Source organism: Cavia porcellus, unplaced genomic scaffold (genome assembly GCF_034190915.1).
Source record: "Cavia porcellus strain 051 isolate PalLab524CR breed Dunkin Hartley unplaced genomic scaffold, mCavPor4.1 scaffold_20, whole genome shotgun sequence".
NCBI lineage: Eukaryota > Metazoa > Chordata > Mammalia > Rodentia > Caviidae > Cavia > Cavia porcellus.
The window spans coordinates 67055901-67083076 of record NW_026947503.1 but is presented as its reverse complement, the minus strand read 5'-3'; the positions used below and the strand labels follow the sequence as shown (position 1 = coordinate 67083076).

The 27176-nt window shown below is 51.9% G+C and overlaps 1 protein-coding gene across 2 annotated transcripts; it reads right to left on the bottom strand.

Moving 5' to 3' along the window:
- Positions 1–340: 340 nt before the first annotated feature.
- Apcdd1 (APC down-regulated 1) lies at positions 341–24681 on the bottom strand. Of its 2 annotated transcripts, XM_063231986.1 has the most exons (6): positions 24402–24550; positions 19528–19618; positions 13719–13902; positions 10797–11322; positions 2986–3307; positions 341–1391 (listed from the first exon to the last, which is right to left on the bottom strand). In XM_063231986.1, the coding sequence occupies exons 3-6, from the start codon at positions 13796–13798 to the stop codon at positions 943–945; spliced, it is 1377 nt and encodes a 458-aa protein (XP_063088056.1). In that variant the 5' UTR covers positions 13799–13902; positions 19528–19618; positions 24402–24550; the 3' UTR covers positions 341–942. The 2 variants fall into 2 exon arrangements, with proteins under 2 accessions (XP_063088056.1, XP_003464477.2); XM_003464429.5 differs by lacking the exon at positions 19528–19618 and having other exon boundaries at positions 24402–24681.
- Between the last annotated feature and the right edge of the window lie 2495 nt (positions 24682–27176).

Sequence of the window (27176 nt, the reverse complement as noted above, 5' to 3'; positions counted from 1 at the left end):
CAGGAGGGAAACTGAGTCAAGCTGCACACCAAGGTGCAATGACAGCAGAGACGCTGGAGCTGGAATCTCTCCTCCCCCACCCCAACTACTCGGGGAGCCAGGACTTGGCCCCCCAAAGGCAACTGGGCAATGAGTGGGCCCCTCCAGTCTACTTCTACTGCACCGGATGCCCACAGTGGGCCCTGTGCGGCCGCTGTTCTGCACTCATGACAGCACCCTTCTGCTCTTGCACCACCCGGTCTGCTGAGAAGGTAAAAGAAGAAGCTGCTCAAGACTTGTCCCCCCCAGACCAGCAAACAGCAAAAATCTCATCAACAACCACAAACCAATGATGTAAAAGTAGTTTAAATTACTTTGGAACTTTAATTACACTTTTCCTTGCAGCACTTCTGAAAGTTTCGATGGTCTCCCGTTTCTGTAAAGAAATCCAGCTGAACCTCACGCCCCCTCCTCTGTACATATCTACACCCACATCTTCTGTGTGTCAGTGCAAGGCCTTGATCGCAGTCCCAAACCAGCTGTGCACCGATTCGATTCGAGGACATAAACCTCGGAGACATCTCTGAGGAGGGTTGGGCGGGGGGCAATTGCAGTCAACGCGCAGGAAAGGTTACAGCTTGGCAAAGGCTCTTCTAAGCCCAACTCAGAAATCAAATGTTTAGGAGGACAGAAATAAGAGGACCCAGCGCTCACCCCCACTGCCTCCACCAAACACACCAGCAGAAACTCCGAGGACTTAAAGTGCAATTACTGTTGCAAACTCGCTGGGGCCAGGGATCAGGCTGGACAGAGTTCAAAGCAGAGACTTCAAACGGGCAGGGAGGGAGAGGGGAAAAGGAGCATTCAAGTGCATCAAAAGAATCAGTGTCTTTTCTTTTCATAAAGAAAATCTGTACATGGTAAGGAATCCTAGTTCAGAAAAATAGAACTTCCTAAAAACCTCTAGCTGGGCCCGCCCCAGAGCGGCAGAGTCAGGAAGCAGGCAAGGGCGGCCAGCAGCAGGGGCCAGGCTCTTGTTCCTGGTGCCCGGCCGTGCAGCTCGCCCCCACCATCAGCAGACAGGTCCTCAGCTCTGGGCAAGGAGGAGGCGCACTGGACCAGGGGCATCTGGTAGGACGTGGCCCTCTTCTCCGGCCGGTCTGGGCTAGACCCGTCGCTTGGCCGCTGGCCATTGAAGAGCAGATAGCGCCCCCGGGCATCCTGCTCCATCTTGAAGATCTCATACTCTGTGTGGGGCAGCTTGATGCCCAGCGCCATGCAGCCGTTGGTGTGCGTGACATCCTGCTGCACACCCACCTGCCAGGAGCCCTCGGCCCCGCACTCGTTCCCGTTGAAGACATTGAGGAGCGAGGCCGTGGCCGCGTCCATGGGGGTGACCTTCATGTGATTCACTGTGGAGGACAAAGGAGACCTCATGACTCCAAGGGAGAAACTGGAGGACAATAAAGCGGAGGACTCTGTCTCACCATGGCTGCCTTCACAGCCATCCTGCCCACCCACCCTGCTGGTCACAGGAGTCCCTGGGAGTGGCAGCCCCTGACACCATTAGTTGTCTGTCTGCATCTGTGGGCCCCACATCAGAGGACCCAACAACCAGAGATGAGGAAGGCTGTGGGAAAGCAAGCTAGTTTGCTCTGAACCTGCGAGACTCTGCTTGTTTACTCCCTACAGCACAGTGGAACTGTTTACAGAGGTGACACTGCCATCTCCACGTGACTCACAGCACACAGCACGCACACTGGAGATGTGCGCAAGGGGGATTTGTCTGCTGAACTCTGCCCCATTCGAGGACCTCCCTAGGAAGCGAGGTCACTCCCCGCAAATGCCAGGGGACCATGCTGCTGCCCACACTGCACACCGTGATGACTCTCTAGGATGCAAAGTTATGCAGCAGAAACTGGAATTTGTATCTCATGAAAAGGATTTAAAGTGTCTAAAAGTTTTGCTGCCAAGTATCTCGGCCAGTTAGCATTCTCACAAATCAATCCCAGCACATGACTCAGGCATCTCAAATATGTTGTAAGCAAAAAAACATGAGGGAACAGAAATCCAAGCTGGTGTGGGGGCAGCTAACTAACACACCGGTTCTGTCACAGTGTGCTTCCTCTGACACGCATGTCATGCTGCTCACACTCGGACTAAGGCCAGCACCTCAGCACTGCGTTCGGGACTCTGTAAGGTCCCCCAAGAGGCCACACTGCACACATCACACACTGCTCAGACGAGCACCACCCTCCACTGCTGCCCTCTGTAAGGTCCCCCAGGAGGCCACACTGCACACATCACACACTGCGCCTGGCTGGCTGCGCTAGAACTTGCCCCCTTCTGGACACAGGACCCAGGACCAGGGCCACCGCCTCAACAGGAGGGCTCCAGGCTCTCAGGTTTCTCTATATCGACAGAGGTGTCCTCCTGGCTGGAATGGAGTCACCCCGGGGCTGTGGGTGTCCCTCACTGCTTGGTGTGACAAGGCTGAAACTAGTTCTTGAAGATGCTCAAACTTAAGAACAAAGCAAAACCTGTAGCAGGCCCACCTTCTGAAGACAGGGTGCTCTGCCCCGGCCTGTGAGCACCAGGTGGGAAATCTTCCTGTCAGGATTCCCCGGCCCTGCCTGTGACACCCTCTCAAGGGCAGAGCAACCTCAGGGTGGGAAGAGGACTCTGAGCCCCTAGGAGACACTAACACCTGCTCCTCCCACTAGGAAGCACGTGGGTGCGAGCTGCTGTGGCCATCAGAAGCACCCAGATGCCAGAGGTTGGGTATCCTGCTGCCTGCATGGCATGGGCCCCGTGATGTCTAAGGCAGCAGGCAGAGATCCCAGGTTTCACTGAGGCAGGGGATCTTGGGGTTTCCAAGGAGCAGAGTGGCAGAACTTACTCCCTGCTCTCGCCACTGCATCCAGGTAGAAGAGAAGCCCCGTCCCTCGGCTCTGCTCTGCAGTGTCCCCAAACTGCACCAGGGTGCTCCCCAGGGCCATGGCCTACCTTTGAACACAAACTCCGTGCCGCCCACGACCCTGGAGGACAGCACCCCATGACTGTAGCGGCCTCGGGCGTAAATGGTGAAGGTAGGGTGCTTGCACACGGGATCCGAGTAGTGGTAGTAGTGGCCCTCCCAGGTGTGGTTGTTGTCATGGAAGATGAAGTGACGCGTGAGGAAGAGGACTTCGGGGCGCACCTCGCAGCGCTGGCTCACCCACTCGCCATGCAGGCCCACAGTCAGGTCGGCCTTCGGGGGCAGCAGTGGAGGGTGGTGCTCGTCTGAGCGGTAGATGATGCGACAGGCTATGCAGGTGTGGTCATGGTTCTGCGGCCGGGAGACAGACAGCCTCAGGGACTATTGTCTTTCTGGGAGACCGGCACACAGGGCTCCCCCACTCACCCCAAGGGGCTCATGAGAGATAGGGAGCAGCACGGAGGTCACCAGCACCGCCAGGACGCATGTGGAGCCAGGTCTGTGCCAAGCACTGTGATATGTGGGCACGTGTACATGCGCGCGCGCGCACACACACACACACACACACACACACACACACGCACACACAGGTGCCCCAAGACAGCAAGGACTGCACAGCTTGGCAACGCTGGACTCCAGTCCTATCGGGTTTCAGACCACCTGGGCTGGATGTTGATTTTAGAAAGAAATGGTGACTCCTCAAACCCAGCAGGACAACTGTGGGGAATCCAGCAGGTCAGCATTGGTGAAAGTGTGGAGAAATCAGAACCCTGTGTCCTGCTGGGGGAAGGACCTGGACCCTGACTGGTCACTGCATGAAATGGTCTGCTGGTTCCTCCAAGTGCTGAGCACAGAACCCATATGTGGATCCCAAATCAGAAAGCGGGGTTCCAGATGGGTAGGCAAGCATGTCGGGTAGAACCCACAAACAAGCGGGCAAGAGACTATGCTCCAGCCCTGAAAGGCAGGATTTCCTGCTCAGGCTGCTGCTGGATGCACCCTGGGTCACAGTGCTGAGTCAAAGAAGCCAGCTATGAAACGACGCACACTGGTTCCACCTCTACAGGGAGTGAAATCCACAGTCAGGCAGTAGTGCGGTGACTGCCAGGGCCTGGGGTGGGCAGCGGCGGGGGAGCTGTGCAGTCTTGGGACACAGCTTCAGTTTGCAAGGTGAAGGGTTCTGGGGATGGATTCATGGTGGAAGCATAACACAAATGTACCTGAAGGCACCAAACTGTACCCACGAACATAGGTAGGATGGTAAACTTCATGCTATGCGTATTTTTCTATAATTATGGGGGGGGGGTTTGTCTTTTTTGTTTTTATCAGTACCAGGGATCGAACTCATGACTGCCTGCTTGCAAGGCAGGCGCTTATGCTGCTGAGCTAAATCCCCAGCCCCTATAATTATGTTTTTAATTAAAAAATTATGAGGCACATTAGAGGAAAAAAACAAAGGGCAGCCTCCTATGGCTATGAGTGAGGGCTGTGCAGCTCCAGGACCAGACAAGGAGGGATGGAGGCAGGTGGAGGGAGCTTTGGGGAGCGCAGGGTGCAGAGGTCAATGCACAGCGCAGCCCGAGGTCCTTGGCCTCAGGGCTCCCCCGCCATTCCTGCATCACTGCATTCTGCACAAAGCCTAAATATGGACATCCGGAGACCCAGGTCCTGATGCAACCACTGGGACCACACAGCCACCACCCACTGTGAACATGGTGTGTGAGTACCATCTGCTTCAGCCTTTGGGATATAATCCCAGAAGTGGGACAGCTGGATCGTACAGTCGATCCATGATTAATTTTTTGAGGAACACTGCAGCATTTCCTGTAGTGGATGCTACACTTCTACCAGCAAAGCATAGGGGCGCAGCTAACCCACGCCCTCACCAACACTGGATTTCATTTTGTCCGTAACAGCCGTCCTGATGGGTGACTTGGGGGCCCACTGTGGTTTTGTTTACATTTTCTTAATAATCTGAAGTACAGCACCCCTCTCTGTGTGCTCATTGGCCATCTGCATAGCCTTCCGCATGGTCCAATCTGGCCACTGCTGTGAGCAGGCTAAGTGACTTTCTGAAGCAACTCTCTAACTACCATTAAGAAACCAAGGATGTGACACCCAGGGAGGTCCTCCCAGCTTGTCTGTGGCCACTGTCATCAGGGACATGTTGTGGATATAATCTGTAAAATGATACGATTTCATGTGTGTAGACAAGGTTAACCATTTTCCTTACATTACACAAACTCTGGCCTCCAGGAGCAACTCTGGGAAGCAGAAAGTAAAGCCTATCTACTGTACTGACCCTAGAGCCTCTTTTTCCTACATGCTTTTTCTTCGAGGCCTTCAAGAATGGTCAGTGGAAAGAGAAGAGCACGTGGAGCTCTTCAACGTGAAAAGTGACCTGCACAAGGAAATACCGTGTGCTTTAGAAAATGACTCTGGTTGTAATTTGAACTCACACTCGATGACTTGCTTCTCATCTGACAAGCTGGCTTTCCAAGCTCAGTGACTTAGCTCCTGCTCCTACCTGTCCCCCTAGATCTCAGATCAGTGTCCGAGTTTCCGTGCATGGATCTGAAAGTTAAAGGCAGATGTTTCCTCTATGTTCCTTGAAGAAGCTTTGATTCAGGGGTCAGGAGCCATACGTAGATCAGTGATGAAGGTAGGGCACTTGCCTACCACGTGGGAAGCCCCAGCTTCAATCACCAGCAACATCCACAGGCCCACACCTGCTCGTGCACACACATGTATACACCTGCATGCACAGAAACAGGTCCATACCTGCACACGCACACACAGGTCTATACCTGCACGCACACAGGTCTATACCTGCACACACACATGTACACACCTGCATGCACAGAAACAGGTCCACACCTGCATGTGCACACAGGTACACACTTGCATGCACATAAACAGGTACACACATGCACACAGGTACACACCTGCATCCATGTATGCCTTTAACTCAAAGGAGAAAGGACAAGAAAGATGCCTAGTAATCTCCAAAAGAAAAGCAGCCCATTCTAAACATTTAAAACAAACCTTACACTTCTGAAGTAAGCTGCAGAGCTGGCAAGGAGTGGGGTTCGCCTCCTCTGTGCCGCCTTCCTGCTAGGCTTTGTGGCATCCCATTCAGCACTGCAGCTTACGTACTAGCCCTGCTGCTGAGGGCCAAGCAGTCCCCGCCTGAGCTGCCCCACCTCCTGAAGACACTGGGTCCCTTGTCTAGTTAAGAGAACAAGGTGCAGAGGTGAACTTGGCTCTGGTGACCACAAGCCAAACACAGACTGGAGACCCTAATCTGGGTTTGGGGCTTGCTGAGTGTTACCCCCAGACACCTGGCTCTCAGGCAAAGGTTCTGAGGCACAGATGCCCCTGCCAGGCTCCAGCCCGGAAAGAGGTCTTCCGGGGCCGATGACGGATGGGGACTCTCCAGCTCTCTTCGTTTCCTGCCAGCATTTATTTCTGGAGGGCTGGGGCATCCACAACATCTGCTGGTCATGCCTACTTGTTTCCACCATCTTCCCAGAACGGAAGGAATGGTGGAGGGGCTCCCCTGCAAACAGAGCGAGGGCAGCCCATGCCTGTGCAGAAAAGTTTTGTTTGCAGAAAAGAAAAGAAAACAAAGAATGGGAACTTCCTTTCCAAAGTTTTGTTCCAGGGGATCAAAACAGTCTTATTCAGAAAAAGCCTCCTGCAGAAAAGCGGAGTCCACTCTACCTGCGAGTGGGGTTTCTTCCTGCTGCAGATCCTCCCACTCACGCACCCAGGCACCCCAGAATGTCACTGTAGGTACTGATGTGGTGGCAGATGGTGGCTGTCTACCCTTGAATGTCTAAGTCCATTTGAAATGCTTGGTCTTGCTTTTTAAGGGGTGAAGTATTTTACCATCTGCATCACTCCTGACACACATCTTTCCTGGTCTGCTGCCTCCTTAAATAAAGCAACACGCAGGCTGCAAGATACTCTGCAGGCATCAAGAAAAACACAGATCTGTATCTGCAATGAAAACGCACCACCAGCATCCTGCAGGGAGCAGGCGTGGGACCCTCCGGCCTCGGCTGCAGGAAACATCACAAAAGCAACGCCGTCAGAGCCCAGAGTCAGACCCCAGCATCTGGCCTCACAGCCAGCTCTCTTGTTCCACACGACAGGCAGCATTTACTGTCTCAGCGCCCCCTGGATGTTGGATCTCTTTGGCCTTCCACTTCCTACAACTTCTTCCTTCACAAGCCACTTCTGTAAACCCCCTTCCTTTCCCTATACTGGCAGGAAAAGGGGGCAAGCAAGAGTTCCCTCACCACCTGCTAACCCATCCCCAGTAGCCACACCAAGGACACTGTCCCTTGCAGCAGGGTCACCTAACCTGAAGTCTCTCTGGTGCTGGGAAGGTCCTCAGCCCACTTCGGTCAGCCATCTGTATCCATGTGTTGTGCGTGTGAAGATTTAGCCAATGAATGATCACAAATAGCGGGGGGGTTGGGTCTGTACTGAGCATGTGCCAACATTTTTCCTAGTCATGATTCTCTTTACCAAACAGCAGAACAACTGCGAAGTCATCCAGGATGGGTTAAAAAATGTGGGGGACTGCGTGCAGGCTCCAGGCAAGCACTGAACTGTTTCATGGAAAGGATTCGAGCACCCACAGGCTTTGGTACCCACGGGTTCTAGAATCATCCCCTGTGGACACAGAGGGATGATGGGTGCCTAACAAGCCACGAGAAGTGCCTGTGGGACCAGAGCCTCAGGGTTAGTGCTCCTTCTCCTCACTGTTGGATCTTCAGGGGGCTGCAGGTTTGCTGGGACAGAGGATGTAAGATGTGCAGCTTGGGGAAAACTGACTGGTTTTCAGATAATCCTCTGATTTACAACCCTTAGATGGAATCAGAACAGGATTTTGGAGGAAGACCAACTGCACTTGCTTGCAGGTCACATTCCGAGGCTTTTTGGTCAGCTGAAGAGCGTGGAAATCATTTGATGTCACTGCCATCTGATTCCATCGCTATGCAAATGAACATGGTCACTCACCCTTTAGCTGCAGGGCTCAGGCGACCCCTGGCAGAGGGTTAGTCCACTTGGGCAAAGCATTTTCTTTCGGCCGCCTTGATTTTTGTTAATGAAAAGTGGCCATTTCCTCTGAAGGAACTCCCCGAACACTTACCTGATTCTCTGCAAATGTAATTTATTTGCCAAAGGACTTGGAACCTTGTGGCAAAGCAGCATAAAGCTTAAAACAACAAGCTGACCTGAAGTTTCTATTTTTACATGGTATCCTGTTTCCACAGAGGCCCAAGGCTAGTGGTTTCAAACTCAATTTAGCATTTAAACTAATTTTCAGCCAGGTCTCTATGGACCAGCAATTAGGTCCAGGCGTGGAGCTCAAAGGAGGCGGCTCTGCCCTCCCCACAGCCCCGGGATCCCCGAAGCTGCTCTTTGTCACTTTCCATCCCGTGCCAGGGGCCATGGCGACCCAGCACAGGGCTACAGGTACATGCCACAGGGCTCAGCCATGCCAGGGTCTGCACCCTGGCATGGCTGGGTGCACTGGAACTGGAGACTCCTTAAGGAAAGACTCCTTAAAGAAAAACCAAGACTCCTTAAGGTTAAACAGCTACCAATGGCACAGCTAATCACAGCAGAACTGGGTCCCAGGGCTGGATCCATTTCCAAAACCCTATGCTTGCCAATTTATGCAGAAGAAATAAATAAGACAGACAGAATGAAAGACAAGTTGGGGTGCAGTGCAGCTCCAGGGTAAGCACTTGCACAGCAAGTGTAAAGCCTTGAGTTTTACCCCCAGATTTACTAACAAAATAGCCTCCAACTTTTTGTTCATAAAATAATTGGAAGGTCATTGCTACAACTGTCACCTTCAACTCCCAGACCAAGGATTAAGACTTGCTTCCAAGACATCTCCCTGCAAGAGTTGTGAGTGTGTCACTCCCAAGAGATGGGCTGGGGGCAGAGGGACTCTGGCCAACAGGAAGAGTCCTTGTCCCAGGTGAATGAGGTGGGTGCTGAGCCCAGCAGGGTCCTGTGATCCGTGGGTGCTGGAGCCCAGACTGGGTTACAGCAGTGAGTGGGGCGTGGAGACAGGCAGGAGAAGTGGCTATGGTTAATTCACGTTTGCTTCAGTGCTAAAAAGGCTTAAGACCTTCAGGAGCCCAAGTGCTAGTGAGCAAAGGCTCCTGATCCTGCACGGCGCAGACACTGCGAAGGTCAGACATAGGCCAGGATGACCTGCTGGAGGGACATGGGGCAGGAGGAAGGTGCAGCCTGCTAGCAGGTGTCCAGGTGGGGGACAGGTAGCAGGGGTTCTTGGTTAAGGTGAAGTTATCAGGTAGCTCGAGGCCACTTTCACTCATGACAGCCACACCTTGCACCACTGGGATCTGCTGTTATCCTCAGAGATGCCATGCTAGGTGCAACACCACCTCCTCCCACGTCTTCACCACAGTCCTGAGAGGGGCGCCCAGCTGTGGCCTCAGTGCTGTCTCTGGACACTGCCCCCGATTGCAGAGCCCCAGAGGGTACCTGGAATCCCATGCACGACTTTTTCCACTTTCCCCAGAGACCTAGGGACCTAAGCCAGCACCACGCCTGGCTAGGTAGCAGCCTGGTAACCAGCTTCTCCTGTGACGCCAGGCAGCACTTTGGGGTCATTACTTATCCACCACTTGAGGACAGGGACTCCAATGCTACCTGTGTCTCTCAGTGGACCGGCTACTCCCAAAGCAAGACTCAGGCACCTGGCTCCTTCTCTGCAGGGAGAACCCAGAGTGGCAGTACAAATCCTCCCAGCGCCAGGACAGGGAGCACAGCCCTGACCCAGACAAGATGTGCCCAGAGGAAGCAGCCTCTGTCACGTGGTTCCCTCAGCAGATCTTTCCCTGTTACAATAAAGGCCACTTTCATCCATGTGCTTGCAGTAACAGAGAAAAAAAAGGTAACAGTGAGCAGTCTTTGAGAGGAAGTTCTCAGACCTATCTCGATGGGCTCAGGACTGCTATGAAAACAGATTTTTAAAAAAATGAAAAGATCAGTAAATGAAGCCCAATAGGGCTCTGCATCGAGGCAACTGTGTTGAGGACCCCCATGTTGACTGATGGCCAAGGGACACTCCCAGGAAAATCGCCTGCCCCGCATGGCCAGGTCTGCCTGCTCCCCCAGCCCAAGGTCACAGGCCACCGTGTTCCTCCCCGACTTAACACTGAACACGCAGAAGGAAAGGCGTGGTGAGCTCCACAGGTAGCTACAACCGTATCCCTAGGGAAATGGTGTGAGCAGGTTCCAGCTGCTTCCTGCAGTCCTGAGCCGCCCTCTGCTCACAGGGAACTTACACCAGTGACCTCACACATCACTTAGCAGAATGGAAAGAACCTGGGCTCCGGTGGGGAGGAGATGTGGCTTGGGGTTTGGGCAGTGAAACCTGTGTATTGCCTGACAATGGAGGACTCCCGAGGCTACCACCTCTGCTCAAGGGCATCCTGGTGACATCAATCTCAGGAGGCACAAGGAAGGGGGCCAGCAGGAATGGGCTGACAGGTCCCCTGACAGCCAAAGCCTTCTGCAGGCCTTTCCCTGGTGTCCCCTCCCCTTCCTCCATAGTGAGGGCCTCTGGGGTCTTTTCCAAGTGTGGCTGTGGCATCACCACGTTTCCTTCATACCTTTTAGGAGCAGCACTGAGTTTCTGGGACATCAGTGCTACAAGATTCTCCAGGACCCGAGGTCTCCAGTGACAAACGAACCAGGGTCCCAGCCTACTCGGTGACCCTCAGCCTCCCGTATCTGCTCCAGCTATCAGCCTCCCCCTTCAACAGCCGCCGAGCCCACTCACCTGGGCGCTCTGCAGGGGCGGCTGGTAGCTGGATGGCCGGTAGAACCTCCTCTGGCTGGCATCTGTGTGAATGTCGCCGAGGAACAGCTCCTCCACCAGATGGTCCAGGCGGTGCAGGTAGTGCTTTTCCACGCGGAGCAGTTGCAGCTCATGCATGGCAAAGCGTAGGGCCTGGGTGCACTCGCAGCCGCCCTCAGCCCGCCACAGGTCGTAGGCTGCGTCCTGTACCCAGGGACCCCTGGCCACAAAGCCAGGGCACGTGTGGTTCACCAGCTGGCTGAGCTGCTCGGCCACCGTGTCCGTGTGGCAGATGACCTGCACGCCGTGCAGCTGGTAGTCAGCCTCGGTGCCCCCGCGAATGATCCAGGAGGCCTGGCGCAGGCGGATCTTGCCCCGGACGATGAGTGTGTAGGTCGGGTCAGTGCAGCGGTTGCTGCCATAGTAGAACTGGTAGGCCTTGAAGGTGTTGTTGGGGTAGAAGCGGTACGACCGCGTGATGAACTCTGGCCCGGAGCGCACTTCACAGCTGGAGGCATGGCGGGGAAGAGGCCTCAGTGAGCCCAGGGTGCCTATGAGGAGCTGGGGTGCGAGCCACAGCGAATCCCCTAGGAGCCCTGTGGGATAGGCGCCTGCATTCTGCGGCACAGTGCCGAGGGTCGCACGAGGGAATGTGCCCAAGATCATAAGATCAGTGAGGACCAAAGCTCGAGCCGCACCCAGGCAGACCAGCTCCGAGACTGCTCCCCACCACACTATGCTGCCAGCCCCAGGCTCAGTGGTGGCCCACTGCATCAAGGAACTTCTTTCTTTCTTTCTGGATGAGGGGAGGGTCGCTCGGGCCCATTCCAGGAGCACTGTGCTGCCAGGTCAAAACCAGCTGACTGGGCCACTGGCCTGTTTGGTGTCTCTCCCAAAGAAGCAGGCGTGAGACATCCATGTTCCCTTGTGGCCACGAGCTTTGCCCCCTTTTTTATCTCTGGCAGGAAAAGGAAGTGATGGGTACAATAAAGCTAATGTACAACAGCGACGGGGGTCCTGAGGCTCGTGCTGGCGGAGGACGTCCAGCAAAGACCTCTGCCACTGCATGAGACGAACACTGGGATCCCACACCAGGAAAATCCAGGATGGGGCTTCAGGACAAGAATCACTGTGGCTTCACCTTGGGTTTTAACTCCCACTGCTCTAGCTGTCATTACAGCTGCACCCCAGCTCTGCCCCCAGCAGGGAGGCAGCAGACTCCCAGGCCACTGGACAGAGGCTTTGCAGCCCTTTAGACCCTGCTCCCCGGTCCAACCCCACCTCGGCTCTCTGGGGCTGCACTTTGACCCTTGCTCCTGTCTCTGACTGACCGGGCTCTGGGCTGGGCTGAAATCCCGAACTCGAAGGCTTCTCATTGCCACCTGGGACAGTGATGTCTCCCCGCAAACATGCAGGGAGCATTCTCCGAGCACAGGTCACTGGAGCCAGGAAGTGGTTGGACACCCAGACTTGGGAAAGGGCAAAAGCTCAGGGTGACCTGTGGCCAAGGTCACCAGGTCTGAACGGGAAAGGCCCAGCTTTTATTTCTGAGCTTCTGCTTCCGGCCCACAGTGCACGTCAGGCCCTGCCACTCAGGGCTCTCCTGCCTCTGCCATCGCTGCAGCAGTCAGTGGACATTCCCAGCCCCTTTCTTCACGCCCACGGTGGAGCCAGACGGTGCTTTAAACACTGCCCTTGCAGGAAGTGCACCAGACCCGTGAACTGGGGTGGTCCACACATCTGTAGAACTGTACCAGCTACTCAGGAGGCTGAGGCAAGAGGATCACTTGAGCCTAGGAGTTCAAAGCCATCCTGGGGCAACAGTCTCACAAAAAAAGAAAAAGAAAAAGGCTGCAGGCTGCTCCCTTGGCTTGCTTGCACCTCAGCTGGCAGCAGAGCTGTGTTGGGGTCCCCAGTCCAGTCTGGTTCTGGCCCCCTATGCTAGCTCCTCCCAGGAAGTTCTCCCCATACCAAGGATATCTTGGTTCTAGGGCTCCCCTCTCCACTAGGCTTTCTGGAACTCACCCTGACCCCAAAGAAAGGCTCTTTACATCTGTGTCCCCCACCCTTCACAGTACATCCTCCCTGAAGACAGGGGCCATATCTGGGTATGCGGAGGACTGCCACACACAGCAGGCACCAGGCAGGTAACCATTTCAGAGTTACGATTTCACGTGAAGCTTTTGATGCAAATATTCTGTCATGCAGTTATTTTAAGACAGCCTGCTTCTAGGGGGAAAAATCGGGTCTCCATCATCTTTCTCCATACACACCTGATCTCTCCCCAGGTACCTGGAGGCTGCTATCCCATACCCCAGCAATAGTGCACCAGGGGAGAGCGATCAGTAAAGCTGGGAAAGAAATCACAAATCGGCCTCCAGGCTATTTTTAAAAGCTCTAATGACAGATAAGCCAGAGCTCACTCTGGGATAAGTCTCAGCTCCATGGCATGGAAAAGAATCTAAGAACTTTGCCCTGGCTAGCACGGCGGCTCTCAGCTTCTCTCAGAGCCCTGAAGCTGTATATTAAATTACCAGAATATGGCTAGAATATGGAGAGCATAAGAAGCTCGCAAGTCGTGTTTCAGGGATGTGAAACACAGACGCTTCATTTCACTTGCTAATGATTTCTTTCCATACACACGTGGTCCCAGAGTCCAGTGAACAAGGACCTATTCACTCCTGCCAGTGGCCTGCAGGGCCCAATATGCCCTCTGCTTCAGGTAGGATTGCTCGGGACCCAGGATTTTCTCAACCAACCCTGATTTCAAACAGCAGCCTGGCTCCTCATCAGCGTTTGGATAACACCTAAGCCCTCCTGCATCCACCAAGAGGGTCTCAGCGGTGAGCACAGGGACAGTGTGTGCTCCTGGCCCCTCCCGCCCCCACAACCAGCCCAGCTCACCCAGTAGAAACCCAGTGTCCCTCGATGGTCGGTGGCATCTGCACAGTGATCCGTGCACCATTGTGAAGATGCTTGAGCATGTGGTGGCACTGTGACTCCCGGAAGGCTCGCCAGGTGCTCTTCTCCAAAGACCGAGGGTGGGATCTGCTGTCAGGGTGCAAGAGGGCAGAGCCCTCCCCCAGCCCTGCAAGACAGACGGGGACTGAGCCAAAGTAGCACTGGCACTGGACAGAACCGGCAGACACAGGACACACCTTGGTGCAGACCACCACACACTTCCTGGCCAGACCTCCAGCTGTGGCAGGATGTGGGAAGGTTCTAGGTTCTCAGCTGGAGGCTGAGTCTCCAGCAGGTGATGATGTCCAGTGGTGGAGCCTCTAAGAGCTGAGCCCTGGGACAGCATTGGGGCTGGGGCCTCTAAGGAATGCTGTTCTGTGGGGCTGGTTCCTTCTCAAAGTGGTCAGTGTGAGGAGCAGCCTGGCCATGCCCTCCCAGCCTCAGGCTTCCGTGCCCCCCTCTGCCCATCCATGCTCCTGCACTTGGCATGACCAAGGTGTCTTCATCAGAGCCAGCACCATGCTGTGGGGGCTTCCAGCCTTCAAAACCCCTCAAAGAAACCTCATTTCTTAACCAAGTAGCTGGCTTTGAGTATCATGTGACAGTTACAGAACAGGATAAAGTTTTCAATGACAAGTAACCGTAAGAAGATGCTGTATATCTGTTTCCCAGGACTAAAGCAATACTTGGACTAAGTTTATCTTTTGCTTAAGCAATTTAGGTTGTCCAAAGTTGACCCCATGCTATCACAGCCTGATATTCTGAGTAAAGTAATGCAAACAAATGGAGTTAGGACCAAATGCCTGGCACAGCCCCTGAGATTCCTCCTGCCTGGAGGAACACACAGCTGTGTTGGGCACAGGCGCTCAACATACCATACCCCACCCGGGACTAAGGACCACGCCAGCTTCCGCAATGCGCTACGTCCCTCTTTAAATTAGCCAACCCGTGCGCACTTCGTGCTCACTCCATACTCTGTGGCAACTCCTGATTGGCCACAGCTGGATATAGTAGCCAGAGCCTGCGTCCCATTCCCGCCCTGCTTCCTCGTGGCAGCCTGTGATTGGTCATGGCCAAATATATAAACCAGAGCCCGCGTAAATAAAGCAGCAGTTAATTGTCGCCCACAAGAGCGTCTCCTGTCTCATTGGGGGGCTGCGCCAGTCACAGCTGGGTCTTTTTGTGGGACCTATTAATATATAGTCACTACTGTGATAACAGAAAAGACTTTAGCTAGAAAATGCATGAAAAGCTATGCAAACATGTGCAAACTGAACAAAATGCACCAACTGGATGCTACTCGGGGGGAGGCCATTGTCTCTTTTTTTAACAGACAACTACATGACTTTATAAAGAAACCATGGTTGATGAAATCGTTTGAAAAGAAAAAGTTAGATCCAGAGTTACATTGACTCATGGAAACTGCTCATTCAGTGACATTCAGGTATTTAGCTTCATGTGGCCAAAACCTTCAGATGATTGAATCAACTTTAAATAGAAAACCTAGGCACGAGAAGCCAAAGCCTCCATGTGTGAACACAGATTTCCCTTTAGGGCCATTAAGCCTCAACTATCAACTCGATTGGATTAAGGGATGCCTAGCCACATAGTAAAGCACAATCCTGGGTGTGTCCGATTGTTCGTGGAGGTATGGCCTTGGGTACTGCATCTGGGCCCTGCCCCTCCCTCTCTGGCATGGTACCCCTGCTCTCCTTCCCACCCAACACAAACTAAGCAGCTTTGCTCTGCCATGCCCTTCCAACATCATACTCCTGCCCTGAAAAAGCCACTCACGACTGAACCCACTGACCAGAGCCACATGAACCCTCCTCTCCTTTACACTGTGGGTGTCAGGTGGGGGGAGGTCCCAGCGACTGGAAAGCTGATTACTACACCCTCATAGTAAAAACTGCTATGGGATTATTCAACTAAATGCAAACTGAGAAAAGAGATTCTTGACCCAAGATGATTGTGCTGGTTTTGGAGTAAAAACAACCAACCTCCCACTGACCACAGGTATCCAGATCACTGATCCTGGATGGGCAGAAATGAAGGAAAACCTCAAAATGGAAAATGTCTGTGTAATGAGGTCATTACTCAAGGTCATGGGTATTAAGCAGGGACCTCTTGTCCGGCAGCCTCCATCTCCCTCCACGGAAGACACTGCCCTGGAGTGGTCTCCTGTGTCCCTCTCCCCTGAAGGACACAGGAGGAAGCAAGTATTCAGATTGCTCATCTTTCTCCTTTTCTTTTCAGACCATGTGCTTGCAAAGCATTCTGAGCAGCTCCTTGTGAAGATGCTGCCCCTGGGCTGTTCAGCAAAGGACAGCTAGAAGTCTGGCCAGAGGTGGGTAAACCACTCTTGCTCCCTGCTCCACCTGGACATGTTTACATAGTGTCCTCTGATCAAGCCTTTATCACTAACCTTTTAATCCCTATTTGTCTGACACCCTGCTGGTCTCTCACTTGGTTCCAGTCCTGAGGCCTTGGGAGCTGAAGAAGACACCACTTGAAATATGATCCAAAGCCTTCAGTAAAGACACAACATCTCATGACCAAGCTCTGTCCTGAAACTCGATTTGTAAACCCGTGTGCACCCTGTGAATGTCTCTCCAGAAAGATAACAGAAGCCAGGAGTGTGGCGTATGTGGGAGAAATCTCGGGCTAAGCTGCTTAGGTCTGAAACTGGATCTGCCACTTAAAGGATTTCACTGAATCCGAGACTTCAGCGATGGCTAAGATGCTTCATTACTTTACCGCCAGTAACAAAACACTTGCTTTCCAATGATGACATGGTCCTTAACAATAGTCCCAAGACACCCAGGAGCCATCCTCGGCAGCTCTGAATGCTCTGACATTTCTTTTATCTGCTCAAGGTGGTCTGACAAGTTTTCTTGCTGTCTTTGCATCTGTTTGCTCTACTTGCATCTCAGTAACAAAACATAAACCCGCCACTCCCCCTCTTTCTCCCCCCCCCTTCCTTTTCAGCCTCCTCCCCTCTCCTCTCCACACAGCTGAGTAAGGTGTGTTTTCGAGAAAGCATGACTGCTGCTCTGCTGCCTGTGGTCAATATTTGCTTTGCTAAGTCATATGAAATACTCCCCTTGGTTACACGACTGGTTCAATTTTCGTAGACTTTCCCTGCAGGGCTAGGTGTGTAATTTATCAGTGCATTATGGAGAATGACCACAATCACCACTCAGCTGTCTCCTCCCTTGATTTTCAAAACCAATCCCTTTGCAAATAAACTCAACATATGGCATACAGCGACAAAGGAGGGGACAAAAGCACTGAAGACAGGGTGCCTGGGGCACAGGCAATGCCGCCCACTGTGGCCTGCTGGACAGAGACGCACATGGACATCTTGCAGTGCGGATTCCACTCTTGGCACCTGGCCTCTACCCTCCAGCCTCCCTGGGGATGGACAGAAGACACCATGTGACCGCCGAGGGTTCAGTGAGGCACATGGCTTCTTAACTGGTGTTCGTGTGATTATTTCAAACACTCACAAGACACCTAGGCTGCCCTCAAAAAGTCCCTCCTATGTGCCAGGATGATTGTGATAATGGTAAACACTGTCCAGGGCCAGCCTGCATGCTGCCCCACAAAGAAGACCAGGGTCACAGGACTGGTCAGTGATGATGCTGGTGGAAGAGGGTGGGACCCAGGCCACCAGGCTTCAGGTTTTTGACAATCTATGAAGCCTGATAAATACCTGTCAACTATCAGTCTGTGCATGTTAGTGGTGAGAAGAACAGGACCAAGAACAATAATCAGCTTTCCAGTCGCTGGGACCTCCCCCCACCTGACACCCACATGGTAAGCGCTGACCTGGAGCTCCTGAAGGTCTCGGGGGACTTGGGTGTGGCAAAAAGGATAGAGGGGGAGGAGGGATGGGCTTGGGAGGCAGCTGGGAGCTCAGGGGCTGCGGCAGGGGCAGGGAGTGTAGCTGCACCCATGTGGACCACTGGTAAGCTGGAGTCACCTCAGGCAGGGAGCAGTCACACTTTTTACCAACAGTGGAAGAAACAAAATCTAACAGGCAAATCATTGGAAAGCCCGGTACTGTGGAGACAGCGGTCCACTTGCCCACGGTGCTTATGAAAGCCTGTAAGAAAGCAGGTGTGTCTGGGGACCTCAGCCCCTGGCAGAGTTGACCCAGGGCAGATGACTTGGGAGTTTAAGCTCTGGAGCCCTGGTGGCGAACCCATGGCATGTGTATTTTCTTTTATGACAAAAGATGTTCACATGTGAGTTGTTTTTTCCTCAGTGCTCAGGTTTGATTGTGGGGCTGGCACTTTGCAGTAGACAAGTGGGTCTGGGGTGGCAGTTTGGGTACTCGTCTCTGAATGATGGGCCATCTCTGCTCTAGGAAGAGAGAATGGTGAAAAACAGGGCTGGTATTTGTATTAACATGTTGTCTGCTGCAGTAACAAAAACCCTGAGGCTGGGAAGCTTGTTTGTAAAATAAGTTTACTTAGCTCCATTCTGAGGGCCTCAAACACTCCAGAGGCCAGGCTCGTGTTGCAGGACGGTATTATGAGGTAAGTGACACAGTGAGACAGGAAGCTTAGAGGGGCTGGGGCCAGGCCTGTGCCTCTGGAGCAGTTTGCTGTGTCCCCGGTGACTTCATTAAAGGGCAAAAGAATGCACTGGGGACAACATGATCAACAGAGTCCCAGAGGGAAACCATGTCAGGAGGAACCACACCCGAACCACACACATACACAGGTCACCCTCTCATCTTTCAAGTTCCAATCACCCTGATTACTCTTAGGAGCAAAAGGAGATGGCAAAGGAGTGTTGCTATCAGCAAGTGGCCCCAGCGTGCGCCTGACCTTCTTGTGACTGCCATGTCTGGTAGCTCCCAGGCCCTGGGAAGGCGTGTGAAGCATTAATGGATTCCAGGCTGAGTACGACAGCAGCACCTACACAATTCAACCTGGACATGCACCCCAACCACCAGCGAGGCTCTGCAGCCAGGAGCTGAGGGAGGCACAACAGCCAAAGTTAGGGCCCTGCTTCGGGAGAAGCCAGGCCCACTGGTGACCACGCACAGCACTGCGAGTGGTTAATCACACTGCTTGGTTGCTGAGACTTCCAAGTAAGTGATCCAGCGACTTCCCTACGACAGGCACCAACCCTGGGGTCTGATTGGGGTCTTATAGCCTTGGCCAGGTGAATTATTATTGCACAGGAGCAGGTTCTTTGCACAAAGAAGTTAGCTGCAAAGAAGTGGTTCACCTGTTTTTTTAAACTTTTTTTTTTTTTTTTTTGTCTTTTTCCTTTTTATCGGTACCAGGGATCGAACTCACGACTGCCTGCTTGCAAGGCAGGCACTTATGTCGCTGAGCTAAATTCCCAGCCCCAACACCTGTTGAAAAGGAATTTAGGGGCTGGGGATTTAGCTCAGCGGCATAAGTGCCTGCCTTGCAAGCAGGCAGTCGTGAGTTCGATCTCCGGTACCGATAAAAAGGAAAAAGACAAAAAAAAAAAGAAAAAAGAAAAAAAGAAAGAAAGAAAGAAAGAAAAGGAATTTAAGTTCTTTGGGCAGAGTGAGTAGGTTCAGATTCTTGAGTTTTCAATTTCATTTCAACAACCCCAACTATCTATACAGATGTAGTCCACGTTCTTCACCTGCCTTTCCAGACTGGGAAGTCAAAAATTCAATCTGCTTTACACATGATACGATGTCAAAGAACAGTTTCAATAGCTGTGCTCTAATACTTAAAAAACAAAAAAATCCACCTACTTTAAAGAAAGATTAGGCAGAGTCAAGGATTTAGCTCAGTAGCGTAAGCACCTGCCTGGCAAGCGCAAGGTTGTGAGTTCAATCTCCAACACTAAAAAAAAAAAAAAAAAAAGATTAAGTATAACGTCAGAGCGCACATGCTGGCTGTGTTGAATAGAGAATTTGGAGGGTCGGCGGGTACTTTATATAATCTGCTGCACATCTTGACAGTGGAGTGAGAGATGCTGTCTCAAATTACCACTAGTGTGATCTATAAAATGCTGACGAGATTAAATGCAGATAATTACTTAGCCATGAAACCATCCTGTGCAATTAAATAAGAAGGCACTGCCATGACCAGGTGCTTTGAAGCGGTCCCTGGGAGATAAACTGTTGGCACAGTGCTCCACTTTGGGGGTAAAGGCTCACACATAATGCAGAGGGTGGGACTCCACTGCCACTGGGGTCCTTGTGTTCCAGGTTATTTTCCAGTCTCTTTTTCTGCAATAAACAAAACCTTCACAGAGCTGCTCTTACCAGTCTGTACATTTTCACACTAGAAGTATTTTTCCTTTAGGAGAAATAATAAAGTCAACATTTCAAATTCCTAACTTTATTTAACTTTAGTGGACGAGTTCTTTTTCTGTGCCATCTTCTAATGCCAAGATCCCCAGGCTAGACACAGGGTAAAGTTGAGGCTGCAGAGTTTGCAGGTCAAGTCTGCACTGTCATGAGTGCATGTGAGTGTGTGGCATATGTGTATATGTGTGGTTTGGAAACGTGTGTGGTACATGTGGTATATATATGGCATGTGTGTGATATTTATGTGTGTAGTATATAGTTTGGCATGTGTGGTGTATGTAGTATATGAAGTATGCTTGTGGTGTGTGTGTGTGTGTGTGATGTGTGTGGCTTATAGCATGTCTGTGTAAGTGTGTTGTGTATGTTCAGATGGGTCCAGAGTGTGTGTTTGCATGTGTGTTGTATTTGTGCATGTGTATGACATGTGTGCATACATATATATAATGCATGTATGCGTGTGCAGTGTGTATATGTGTGCATGTAGTGTGCATATGTGCAAACATGGCACGTATGTATATGGGTATGCATGCATGCCTGTGGGGTGTGTGTATATGTGTATACAAGCATTGTGTGATGTGTGTGCAAGTGTGTGAGGTGTGTGCTGTGTGTATGATACATGTGCATGTGTGTGGTGTGTGTATATGTGTACATGAATGTGGGTGGCATGTGATAAGAGCATGCATGCATATGTGTGTAACATACATGATGTGTGCACACATGGGTATTGCGCATATACATGTGCATGCATGCGTATAAAGTATGTGATGCATGTGCATGTGTGTGACATATGTGTACATTGCATGCATGCATGCAGGATATGTATATAAATGTGTACATGCAAGTGTGTGGTATGTAAGTGTGTGCATGTATGTAGTGTATATGACATGCACGTGCATGTATGTGCTAACTTGTGTGCATACATGTGCGTGTGCTGTGTATATGATATGTGTGTGCATGCATGTGTGTGGTATATGGATATATCTGCAAGTGTGGGGGATGTGCGGTATATGATATGTGTACAATGTGTAGGACATGTGTGTGTGTACTTGTGTGTGGTGTATGTATAAGTGTGTGCATATGTATGTGGATTTGTATAGTGTGTCTATATGTGTACGATATGTGTGTGCAGGCTTGTGTGCAGTGTGGATGCAGGACACTGCCTCACCCTCCTAGTTCCAACGTGCCACCCCCAAATTTTCCTCCCACCCTGCATATTCTTCAGGAATTCTCAGGACCCAGCCCCTCCCCTCCCTGCCTATCCTTGGCAGACAGAGAACCCTGGCAGGTGGCAGGCTTCACCCAGGAGCCACTGAGTGGACAGCAGGCTGAATGAATGCAACCGGAATACTCTCCCAGAATGGAATGCCCCAATTATTTTAGGGCGACACTATACCCTTTATCTAACCTTTATTCCTGTCCCTTCACATTTCAGAATAATCCACCCCAAGTCAGAGAGCTTTAAGCAGGGACGCACTCCTAGCTGACCCTTACACAGCAGGAAGCTGCACTGGGGCCTGCCTGCAAGCACTGCACCCTCATCTGTTGTGTGAGGCCCGGTCCCCAGCCCCTCCACCTCCTGCCCACTGAACTATTGCCTCACTTCCTATTTCCACTCTGAAATGTTGTAGGCTTCACTCTGATTGATTGTATCAAGTCGTCATTGTTGGGTCCCTGACCCACCTATATTTAGTTCTTTTCTCATCAAGGGGGAGAAGAATGCACAGGCCCTCAAAGAAGCCCATTTCTGAAGCAGCCCAGGGAGTTAAGCTGAGAATACAAACATCTGCTTCAGGCCTTGCCCCCTACTGTGCACAAATGAGTCATGTTCCTTTTCAAAATTTCATTTTCTTTTTATGACGAGGAGGATGCAAGAAAGACAATGTTTTCTTGGTTAAAAAACGCTGTCTCTGATAAAGGGATATCTCAAAAAACTTCTGTTTTGCTCTACTAGAATGTTTTCTTGCATTTTGTTGCTTAAATTAAGCATTAAAAGTTTTTAAAAGCTTTGACCACTTACTTCAATAAAAGTTTTACTTTGGAAAGCTTTGACAGAATAAGCTTGAAGGAAAGGGAAGTGCTGAAAAAACCTCCACCTCTCAGAAAAGTCAATGAGTAAAATTCCAAAAAGTAAACAGTGCTGGAGAGAAGACAGCTCTCGGGTGTCAGCTCCACACTCTAAGTCAGGTGCTTCCCCAGCAGAGAGAGGCTACCTTGCTCAGGTTCCCAGTACCTCCTGCTAAGCTGTGTCCTGCAGCTGAGTGAGTCTTAGAATCTGGCTTCTGAGTGTCCCTGGCTTTTGATCCGAGCAAAGAAAACAGTGATAATGGATATCTTCCAGCTGCATACCTTCATGACATTCAATAGGTTTTATTTGGATTAAGAAATACAATTGCTTTCAGAATCCGGAGCAGAGGAAAACAAAATGACATGTATAGTTCAGTATCATCACATGTTGAACTTCGGTCTCGCACTACATTTACCGTTTTTAAAAAGAGCAAAATAAACAACAAGGCTCAGGTCTTGCCAGAGCCTAGCGTACATACCAATAGGACTTAGGGGGTGAGTTCTGGCTTGCAACAATTCAAACAGAAGTGGCCAAAAAGCCTAACCAAGCCTGGGTGTCACTGGGGCTCCTTCTGAGGGCCCCGTACACTTTTAAAACTTATTATCCTGACTCCGTGCAGCAAAGACTCTGTAACTGATGTTGGAAACTAAATTCATCAAAGTCTAACCTGGGTACAGTCCCTCACTGCTGCCCCGAGGGTGCTACCACCAGGCAGCTGGAATCTGGCTAGAGAATGCAAATGCAAATGCCCACTTACCTCACTCACCTTTCTAAGATTTCAGACAACTCCTTCCAAAGTAAAACTTTTATTGAAGTAAGTGGTCAAGCTCCCTCTGCTACTGCAGAACTTAGGAAGGCCCACAGAATCCTAGTGTAAAGTAAGGCACTCACCAGACCATTCTCTTCAGCTAGGCTGATTAATGTGTTTTCTGTCAAAACTACTTCAATCTGGTAAAAAGCAGGGTGGGGGGATCTAGAGTTTGTTTCTGTTGCTTTACATGATCCTAGCTAATTAGGACAAAACGTGCTTAGATCTTGCCTGGGCATTTATAACCCTTTATTTATTTCCTGCACTCAGCAACTGCAAAACTCCCTGCTGGATCTCCGTAGATCTTAAGGCAACTTTTGTTCCAACAGTTTAGCTAGGGCTAAACTGAAGTTGCATCTCTTTGTGTAGTTTATTCTGGTCCTCCAACCACAATGCAGACCTCCCTTTGCATCTTAGGCTCCCTCCATACATGGCCTAGCTACACGCTGCCCCAGCTCCAGGCTGCGCCTCGCACAGGGTTCAGTGGCCTCCTCAGTTACTCCTGGCCCATGGACCCCCACCCAACTCTCCAAGGTCAACTTCCCCCATCCCATGCAGCAACCGTGGACCAGTGACTGCAGTCCAGGGGAGCTTCAGCCACACCAGAGTGAAGGACACATTTGGATGTGCTCGGGATTTCCATACCTGCTGGCTGTTAGCATCTCTGATTACAACCTTAACTCTTTAGAGAAAGGGAACGCTCCTCCTGCAGCTCAGCACACTTGGATTTTATGCTAAAAATCCTACAGATGCCAAATTTTCAAGTCAGTTTTTAAATCTGAAAGGCACCTGATCCTCCTCCAGAGAAGATTACTACTTTTTAAGAGAGACAAACTCCCCGCTTCATCTCCCGCGCCCTCTCTTTTTTCCTGTGTGTGTGGCAGCTGCTGCTTGATCTTCTCATTGGCTCTGATTTGTTTCATGTTTCAGCCAAAGATTAAAACTGCTCTGTAATTCTAAGCAGATGGGCCCAGGAGTCCAACCCTATAATTATACCTTCTCTCTGCCCTGAACTGCAATCCTGACTTTACGATGCGACCTCGGGGCTCGGCACACCTCAGCGTGCAGGCAGGTTTGGCGCAACCAGCCAGTAACAGCGCCCGGGGACTGTCAGCCACCCACCCCAGCAGGGCTACAAAGAAAGCCTTTTTGGCCTTGCCCAGGGCTGGGGTCCCAGACCTGATCCCCATTCCTGGCTCCAGCTGAAAGTCTGCGGCAAGGGGCGCCGACCGAGGAGCGCTGTGAGGTGACCCCGCAGGGCGTCGGCGCCCGCCCCAGGACAGCGCTCCGGACAGCTCAGCTCTGCCCCGGCCCCGGCGCTGGTCAGCTCCGCACAAAGCCTGCCAAAGTCCCGTACGGCGCCTCGTTAGCCCCGTGCGCTTCGCAGGACGGAACTCGGCGCCGGGCCCCACGATCCCGCCCAGCCCGGTTGGTACTCACCGCGCAGCAACAGGGCCGCGAGCACGCTCCGCAGTAGCACCCCGCGCATCTCCGCCGGCCGCAGCCGCGGCCGCCTGCCCGGCCGCCCGCTGCTCCGCGGCCTCAGGCAGTCGCCTGGCGCCCCATGCCCGGCGCAGGACTGTGGGGCGCGCGCCCCCTCGGCGGCCTCGGGCCCCGGTCCCCGCCCCGGCCCCGATGCGAGCCAGCCGCGCGCGCCGCCCGGGGCTGCAGTGTGAGTCGCCGCCGCGCGGCCTCCGCATCCTTCCCGGGCCGGGGGCGGGGCCTGGGAAGGAGGCGGGGGAATGGGCGGGGAGATATGAGGCTCCGCCCCCAGAGCGCTGGGCTGGAAAGTCGTCTGGCCACGCCCCCCGCTCCTGAAGACTTACCCCTCTCTGCTCCCTCCTCGGTTTTCTTTTTCTTCCCTCCTCTCTTCTGCTCTCCTCCCTGTTCCTTCCTCTCCCCCCTCCCACACTGCTCTCAGAGCCCTCCTCTCCCGCTCCCAGGGCCCTCTCCCAGGGGATACACTTCCTTCCCCTCTCTAGCTGAGGCCTTTGCTTGGTGCCCCTCCAGCAGGAAGGACAGTGTGCCCTTCACCCCCCCCCCAAACCATCCAGCAGCTCGGTGACTACTAGCCTTCCAGGGCCCTGCGCACCTTGAGAGCTACCTCCAGATAGAAGCGGGGGGGGGGGGGGGGGGGGGGGGGCGGAGGCCAGCTGGCCTCTTAGAACCCAGGGCAGGTACAGCCCTCCCTCCTGGATTGCCGGGCTCTCGTTCCCCAGCTCCCTTTCCCACACAACTGGGCCACCAACTTCTGGACTTCTGGAGCAGAGGTCCACTGGAGCCCCAGCTACCCTCCCTCTGCCACCTCCTCCTCCTCCCACTGGGGTACGAACAGGCACAGGAGTCATGGAGTGGAGACAGCATTTCTTAACTTGTTCTGATAGTGTTTTTCCTAAATAAAACACTTCAATTATGTGCCTGGTTCCCAGGGGGACTTCCCACACCTTTGAACAACACAATAATTTGACCCCTCAGATTTGGAAAACTAGTCGGATCTTAGCACCTTTCTAATAGCAAAGTGACACAGTATGCTTGACACTTCTGACTTCTCTGATTTTGTCTTCCCCAAGAGCATCTTGGTGGGACGAAGCCAGTGCCCTTTGTACGAAGCCTCGCTACCTGGGTCCAGCCGGAAGAAAATGGGAAATGGCGCCTGTGTTTGAGTGTTGGTCTTGCTCAGCACCATCTTTCTGAGCCCAGCTTTGTCTCTCATCACTGCTCACCCCAGTGGCCAGCTTGGGAAAGGGACTGTGACTTGGACTTGACTGCTTCCTGATGTCGGGCTTTGTTCTGAATCAGCATTTCATGGCTTAGCAGATGTGGGACTGGAAATGATGTTGACAGTACCCGTGGCTGCTTGCATAGTGGTCTCACTCCTGAGCACATACCAGGTACCCCCCACCATTTCTGAGCCTGTCTGACCTCCAGGAGTCTGTCAGAAAGGACTGAAATAGGCAAACAAGCCGAGGATCTGTTGATAGAAACTGAGGTGTTCATTACTCATTAGCAGGATGATGAGGTGATACCTTTACTTCAGTCGTTAGTTGATTTTGTTATTGAAATGCAAAAGAATAGAGCCTAGGGGCCAATTGTGATTTGGGATCCTCTCCATAGGCATTTCATTGCTGTTTTTTCCAACTGGCTTTACTGGTGTAGAATAAACATATTCAGAATGATGTCAGTGCTTTGAAATTTGTTTTGCCAATTTGTTTTCCCTGCAGTGTCATAGATTTAAATATAATATGTCTCAGAAATGTCCTCATTCACTCCTGCCTGCCCAGAGGTCTAGATTTGTCCTGACCATAGGGTTTATGTTCTGTATTTTTTTTAAAACAGCGTTTTGAACTCTTAGACACAATCTATTTTCTTGCCTCAGTCTCTCAAGTGCCAGGATCACAGGCTACAGCACCATGCAGGACACTGCATTACTGCTACCTCCAGAGCAGACCCACTTCTGGAGAACAGAAGAAGGAAGAAAGACAGCATCAGTATGTCTTAGGCTACCTGGAGTGGGGCTGGGGAGAGGCAGTTCTTAAATCCAGCTCCAGACTGGGCCCTGGAGACAAGCTGGGGAATCCCTGGAGCAACTGTGAGTGTCTGGCCTGCAGGTCAGGCCAGGGCATGGGACAGCAGGGTGTCATATGAGTTCTGCTTTGGTGCTGTGTATTTCCCACTTGACTACAAGTTCCTTGCTGATGATTATTCTTTTTTTGTTGCTTATTTTTGGTGCTGGGGCTCAAACCTAGGGATTCTTTGCTACTGTGCTACATCTCCAGTCCTTTTTATCTTTTCCTTGAGACCCTCCTGGCTCAGCCACCTGAGCATCCAGGATCACAGACATGCTCCAGGGTGCTCTCCCTATGATTGTACTGTTTTGTTTTAAACAGTGTAACTAAGTGATTCAACCTTATTGGTAATGGTGGTACTGGTACTTATTGGTACTAAGTCAACCTTATTGGTACCAACTTTAGTGGTACTGGTGATTCCTTTTTGTCTCCGCTGCAGAATTTTATATAGCTATATGTATGAAAATTTTGGTCCAGCCGCCTACAGGAAACTGCATGGAAGGTCCCTGCTTCTTGTGTAGTCTTTGCTACCCAGAGCTGCCCTGGCCATGGATCCCAGCGTCTATGCAGTCTGAGCCCTGGGCATAGATGCCACTGGTGGGGAAGAACTCCCTGGCACTGTCCAGATCAGACCCTTTATTATCACTAC

Excerpts from the sequence above, each read along its gene's own strand:
- Apcdd1 (XM_003464429.5), bottom strand. The coding sequence starts at position 24,450 with ATGCGCGGGGTGCTACTGCGGAGCGTGCTCGCGGCCCTGTTGCTGCGC. Across the intron at positions 13,903-24,401 it reads CGCGGCCCTGTTGCTGCGCG|GGCTGGGGGAGGGCTCTGCC; the intron begins GTGAGTACCAAC and ends TCTGTCTTGCAG. Across the intron at positions 1,392-2,985 it reads CACGGAGTTTGTGTTCAAAG|TGAATCACATGAAGGTCACC; the intron begins GTAGGCCATGGC and ends TGTCCTCCACAG.